The following is a 6,520-nucleotide window of genomic DNA, read 5'->3' as shown; positions in this document are numbered from 1 at the left end:
AGCCAGAGCCATGCGTGTGGCTGTCATCGGGGCCGGCGTGATCGGCCTCTCCACCGCCCTGTGCATCCACGAGCAGTACCACAGCCTGGTGCCCTCCCTGGAGATGAAGATCTACGCGGACCGTTACACACCCCACACCACCAGTGACGGGGCAGCCGGCTTGTGGCAGCCCTACCTGAGCGACCACGGCAATCTGCAGGAGACGTAAGTGAGGAGGGGGCTGCTGTCCTGTCCCCCCCGGTGTGCACGAGGGGCTGAGCCACCTGCACAGCTCCGTGGGGCTGGCGCAGCCACCGCGCTCCTGTTTCCATCGCAGGCTCTGGAACCAAGAGACCTTCGATTACCTCCTGGGGCACCTGGGCTCCCCGGCAGCCAAGGAAATGGGACTCTTCCTCATTTCTGGCTACAACCTGTTTACACAGCCAGTGCCAGTAAGGAGCAAGTCACAGCCAGGGCTGGGAAGGGCTCCAGCTCAGAGGCTGCCCGGGGGTGGGCAGGGTTCTGCTTCTTCCCAGACGATGCTCTGAATGCTTCCAAATCCTTCCAAGTTTGTCTTGTGACTGTTTGCCTGGGACTCGGTGTTTTCTGTGCCCCCAGTACAATATTGGTATGAAACAAGGGTGGGAGCTGTCAGAGCCTCCTGCCCTTTGGGGTGGGATGTGGCTTTATGGTGATTTGGGTTTGTTAAACAGCTCAAACTTTTTTTCCTGTTGCAGGATCCACCTTGGAAGAACATTGTCCTGGGATTCAGGAATTTAACACCAAAAGAGCTTGAACTTTTCCCTGGTTACAGGTATTTTTAAGTCAATTTTTCAGAAAGTCACTGCTGTGCTTTCCCCCAGGCAGCACCTGGACGGTCCCAGACATGTCCCTGTCGAGGGGCAGCGAGGACGAGAAACTGTGGGTGCAGAAGTGGCCTTGCTTTGTTACAGCCTCTTCCTTTAAAATAAGTAAGAAATGCCTCAAACAAGCCAAAAAAGCAGCAGCCCAGCATGGAAACCATTCCAGCTCTTCTCTTACTTCACCAGATATTGTCAAACTGGGGGGAAGAAAATCAGCAGAAGGTGTTTTATGCTGTAAACAGAGGGAAAAAAACATGTACTTGTTGTGCAAGGGGGAACTGGGGTCGCAGAGCTGCAGCAGCCATCGAGAGCACCGGGGCAGAAGGCAGATCATGTGAAGTTGCTGCGGGTCCTTCCACCTTCCTCTCCTCATCTGTTTTCAGCTACGGCTGGTTCAACACGGCGCTGATGCTGGAGTGCAGGAGATATCTGCCATGGCTCACCAAGAGGTGAGTGTGGAGCTGCTGCGGTGCTGGGGCTGTGCAGTGCGGTGCGGTTCCAACATTTGCTTTTAATTTGCCAGTAACAAATTAATTCCTTCTTCCCAGGTTAACACAGAGAGGAGTGAAGTTTTTCCATAAGAAGGTTGGATCTTTCCAGGAGGTGAGTGGTGATGCTGAGCTGGGGCAGAGGTTCCGGCATGGAGAAGCACACGCTGCTGTGGGATGTCCCTTGACAGGAGTGATGGGCCAGGGACAGCGGCAAGACTATGCCAAGATCTAGGAATCAAATCCTACCAGGAAAGATCAAAGCTCTTGGGCACCAAGAGATGGCTGAGAGGGGACAGGGTAGTGCGTTTGGCCGGCACTGAGCGAAGATGCAGCCAAGCATCTTAAACTGCAAACCTCCTCCTTGGTGGCACACAGGGGGTCCCAGCAGGAGCTGTGCTGGGGAAGCTCTGCCCTGGACCCAGCCCTTATGGTTTATTCATCACCAGAGGGTCGAGCCGAGTGCTTGGCCCGGCGTTGATGCAGGAATCTCACGCTCCCCGTGGGTACCATGGCTCTGTGTGCTCCTCACCACGCCGTGTCTGGCTCCCTTCAGATGTTTGCCCAGGGCGTGGATGTTGTCATCAACTGCACCGGGGTGCGTGCGGGGGAGCTGCAGCCTGACCCGGAGCTACAGCCCGGCCGTGGACAGATCATAAAGGTGAGGTGGTTGCAGGGCTTGTGTCCCCCTCTTTTTTCTGGAGGAGCCATTTGTTAACCATGAGGTTACTTGTGCCCTCTGGGGCAAATCATGAGCTTGTGACCTGGACCCATGCTGGGATCCTGTGCCCTCTGGGCACAGCTTGTGACCTGGACCCACGCTGGGATCCGGTCCTGATTCCCAGCAAACACTGGTCACGTAAAACCCTCATGTGTGTGGAGCCCAGAGCAAAAAACCTGGATCCTGTTCCTGGCTCAACTGTGGGGACATCCCGAGTTTCCAGCCTGTTTCTGTGTCGGGTGAAGATGAGGGGAGGCCAGAGGCATAATGCTCATAATAAAAGACATAAAATCCTTGGTAGGAGAGGATTCCCTTGATTATTTGGTGAAACAGACTGATGGCAGGAAGCTCCTCCACTTACCTCCCTGCCCTCCTACCTCCCTGTCATCCCACAGCAGCAGCGCAGGGGAGCCAGCACTGGGGTGTAGGTAGAGCCTGAGCAGAAGGATGGGCACCATGAACAGACCTCGGTGGCCACGCTCGCTGAGCTGCCCACGTCCCTCCTGCTGCCTCCCCGTGCCAGTGACCCCGCTCTCCAGCTCTCCCTGACCCTCTCCCCTTCATCTCCCAGCTCCTGGCCCCATGGGTGAAGCATTTCATCATCACTCACGACATCGAATCCGGTATCTACACCTCTCCGTACGTCATCCCAGGGTAGGTGACAGCAGCGAGGCCAGGTCTGGCTGGCGTGGGTGATGCGCTGCCATCAGCGCTCCTAAAGCACCGGCGGGGACGCGGGTCCCGGCTGACGTCTGCCCGGCAGCAGCTCTGCTGCAGCAGCAGGTTCATCCCTGGCCTGATGATGCTTTGATTTGCTGCGTGGGAGGAAAACAGGGGAATGTGGGCTGGCAAAGTGAGGGAGCTCCCACAGTCAGCGCAGAGAGCACGAGTTCCCTGCGCAGACCCCGGATTGGCACTGGGACGTGGCGGGGTCTGGGCTGGTCCTGGGCTCTCACAGAATCCCACAACCACCTGGATTGGAAAAGCCCTTTGAGATCATGGAGTCCAACCATGAACCCAACACTGACCAGTCCCCTATGACTAACCCATGTCCCTCAGCACTATGTCTACACGACTCTTCAATCCCTCCAGGGATGGGGACTCCACCACTGCCCTGGGCAACCCCTTCCAATGCCTCAGAACAGAAATTCTTCCTCACATCCTATCTAAACCTCCCCTGGTGCAACTGGAGGCCATTTCCTCTTGTCTTGTCCCTTGTTCCTTGAACAGAATGACGCAATGAGTGACTTGCTCCTGAGCAGACATGCAGGCACCGCTCTCTTGCCTGCTTGTCGTGGGAGTTTCTCTATCAGGAATATGTTGCAGGCTCAGGACACAGCAGGATCCACACATCACACACATGCAGAGTCCCTGCAAGGGACGGCTGGGGACACTCACCACCACTGATCTCCTTTGGCCCTTGGTGCAGGAGTGAGTTCACGGTCTTGGGAGGGATCTATCAGCATGGGAACTGGAATGAAGAAAACAGTGCCCAGGACCACAAAACCATCTGGGAGAACTGCTGCAGGCTGCTCCCTGCTCTCCAGGTGGGTGACTCCTGGGTGCTCGGGTTGGCAGGAGCAGCAGCGCGGGGGCTGGCTCTGATCTGAAATTGTTCTGCCCCGTCACCCCTTGAAGTGTCACAGGAGCTGGAGCAGCAGTCGGGATGGGGGAGACTCTGACCCTGCTCATTGCAAGAGATAAAAATAATTAATTCCATTTTTATTAGGAGCTAATTCACTAATCTGAAGATAGTGAGGCTGGACATGCACTAAACCAGCTCTGAACACAATTTTTCCCCTATCTCTGTGAAGGGGAAAAAAACCCAGAAGGAATCACAGCGTTGCATTTTGCCTGCTGCTGTTTGGTTTCCTTTACATTTCTTTGTTGTGTCTTCTCTTAACAACTTTGCATACGACAATTGGGGAAAGAGAGTTTAATTACGTGCAGAGTATTACTGAGGTACTAACAGTGTCAGTGAAAAACTGTTTCCTAGAAGTCCCAAGTGAAATATATCTCTGAATATCTCTGGAGGCATATAATAATACTAGGTATAAAAAAGAAATGTTTTACACTGAGGGTGGTGAAACACTGGAATTTAGAGGGGTGGTGGATGCCCCAACCCTGGAAACATTCAAGGTCAGGTTGGATGGGCTCCAAGCAACCCAGTTGAATGTTTTACACTGAGGGTGGTGAAACACTGGAATTAGAGGGGTGGTGGATGCCCCAACCCTGGAAACATTCAAGGTCAGGTTGGATGGGCTCCAAGCAACCCAGTTGAGTGGAAGATGTCCCTGCTCACTGCAGGGGATTGGACTGGATGAGTTTTGAAGGTCCCTTCAACCCAAACCATTCTGTGATGCTGTGATTCTAAGAGCCCTGGTCTCGTGGATTCCCACTGCGTTCCTTGGGGTGAGGTTTGGCTGTGATGATTCAGAGCGATGCTGTGCAGGTGCTGACGTGCTCTTGTTTTTAGGAAGCAAAGATCGTAGAGGAGTGGAGCGGCTTGAGACCCGCGCGTCCCTGTGTTCGCTTGGAGCGGGAGACCGTCCACCACGGGCACTTCCAGGCAGAGGTACCGTGTGCAGCCCCCCGATGCCGAGTGCCATTAACCACCGTGCTAATTGTGCAGTGGTCACCGCCACCTTGGCAGGGCAGCACCAACATCCAGCTAACGCTGGTGCACGTCATGCCCCGTGTCCATCGGTCCTCGCTCTGCCTCCCCTCTGATAATGGGTGAATCCTTGAGGCAGAGTCAGCCCAGTGCCAGAGATAAGTGTCACAGATCCTCAGCTTTGATGGATTTTATGGGGAGAGTGGGCAGGGAGTGCTCCTGCCAAAGGAAAACCTGCAGCTGGAGCTTAGTCCTTAATAAACACCAAAAACCCCCACATGGGAGAAAAACTGTGGCACGGGCTCTGCTGTTCCCAGAGCCACACGAGGCCCACGCCAACGGTGTCTCGGTGTCAGCATTTAAAGCAGCGTGGTTTCCTGCTGGGAGCACTTGTGCAGGTGAACTTCGTGTCTTCTTTTAATAAACCCTGATATGTTGTTTTTAATGAAACTGCTCAGGGCCTCCAGCACTGACACCAGGTTGTTGGTGCAAAAAATTGGACTTCTTGAGATTTAATCCAGTTTGAAGCTCAGCAGCAGCATGAAATGAAACAAGGTGAAGGCACAGAGGGACACTGGTGGGGCTGTACCCGCCATGGGGCTTGGAAAAATCCAGCTGCCTCCATGTAGGTAAAGCTGAGTGTCTAGTGTAAAACTTCCCCAGGGCAATGGCTCTAAATTGCCTTGCATTGCTAAAACATCTTTTAAGACCGGGCTGGCATGAGTTCCAGTGTGCCATCTGCTCTGGGACCCTCAGCACAGCACCTTTTTGTGTAGGACCACACCACTCCTTAGCTCTGCTGCCTGAACGCTCATCAGCAGAGGGAATCCTTGATTTGATTCGTGTGTCTCTGTACAGCTTGGAAGAAGAGTTTAAAGCCCCAGAGGGGGATGGCGACTGCAAAATGTAATTAAATGTAATGAAAATATATTCAATTTCTTTTTTTTTTGCTGGAGTTTTGGAAAGAAAACGGTGTATTTAGGCAAAGCCCAGAGCACAGTTCAAAGCAATGCTGGGTTTGAATTCATTTATGGATCACTCTGTTCCTTTATCAGCACATCAGGTCTGTGCTGCCTTGGCGCGGGCGAGGTGTAGCTATCGATCCCAGCGATGAGTCAGGGCTCCCGCTGAAGTGAGGTCATTTACCTTGGCAGGCACAGGCACTGGGTGGGATGTAACATCTTGTGCTCTGAGGACCAGGGCAGCGAGCCCCTCTGCTGCGTTTTGGGGTGGCTGGAGCAGCGGGTGCAGAGGATGCTCCAGGCTCTGCCAAAACAATGCGAGTTTCCCCTGCTTCTCCAGCTTTTGGAGGGGGGGGAAGAGCAGTGGGACATGGGGCTGTGCTCCCAGAGCTCCTGGATCAAAGGGTCAATCTAAAGACACATAGGACACCTCCAGCCACGGTTGTGGCTCCTTGCTGCCCCGAGCCCCAGAAGGCTCCAGCGCAGCTTTCCCAGCACTGACCCCTTCTCTTCTCCCCCAGGTCATACACAACTATGGCCACGGTGGCTTCGGGATCACCATCCACTGGGGCTGTGCCATGGCTGCAGCCCGGCTCTTTGGGACCATCCTCCAGGAGAAGAAGCTGCTCAGCCCCCCACAACCCCGCCTGTGAGTTACCTGCTCACCCAGGATTATCGTGACAGCACCAGCTCAGAAATCACAGCAGAAAGATACAAACACCACAGGGATGCACGTGGGCTGTGCAACCCTCCCGCCAGCCCCACCACCGGTCACAGTGTCTCATCTTCAGGTTGCTGCCAGTTCTGTTGCTGCCATTTGCCAGACGGCTCGTCCTTGCACAACCCATCTCAAGGAAGTGCTTTTAAAATATGGACTAATTATGGCTGACAAA

At 54.1% G+C, this 6,520-nt stretch overlaps 1 protein-coding gene across 1 annotated transcript; it reads left to right on the top strand.

The window, feature by feature from the left end:
- Positions 1-10: 10 nt before the first annotated feature.
- On the top strand, positions 11-6,280 carry DAO (D-amino acid oxidase). Its single transcript, XM_010162046.1, has 10 exons — positions 11-204; positions 317-431; positions 717-793; positions 1,226-1,291; positions 1,391-1,445; positions 1,887-1,991; positions 2,623-2,705; positions 3,481-3,598; positions 4,528-4,626; positions 6,149-6,280. The coding sequence occupies exons 1-10, from the start codon at positions 11-13 to the stop codon at positions 6,278-6,280; spliced, it is 1,044 nt and encodes a 347-aa protein (XP_010160348.1).
- Positions 6,281-6,520: the final 240 nt, after the last annotated feature.

The sequence above is a fragment of the Antrostomus carolinensis genome, unplaced genomic scaffold (genome assembly GCF_000700745.2).
Source record: "Antrostomus carolinensis isolate BGI_N321 unplaced genomic scaffold, ASM70074v2 scaffold39180, whole genome shotgun sequence".
NCBI classification, from domain to species: Eukaryota; Metazoa; Chordata; class Aves; order Caprimulgiformes; family Caprimulgidae; genus Antrostomus; species Antrostomus carolinensis.
The sequence above is the reverse complement of the archived record's forward strand: the minus strand, read 5'-3'. Positions and strand labels throughout refer to the sequence as shown.

Bases quoted from the DNA above. Each gene is read 5' to 3' on its own strand.
- DAO (XM_010162046.1), top strand. From the start codon at position 11: ATGCGTGTGGCTGTCATCGGGGCCGGCGTGATCGGCCTCTCCACCGCC. The intron at 2,706-3,480 runs GTAGGTGACAGC...CCCTTGGTGCAG, and splicing joins TCTCCGTACGTCATCCCAGG to GAGTGAGTTCACGGTCTTGG. The intron at 4,627-6,148 runs GTACCGTGTGCA...CTTCTCCCCCAG, and splicing joins ACGGGCACTTCCAGGCAGAG to GTCATACACAACTATGGCCA.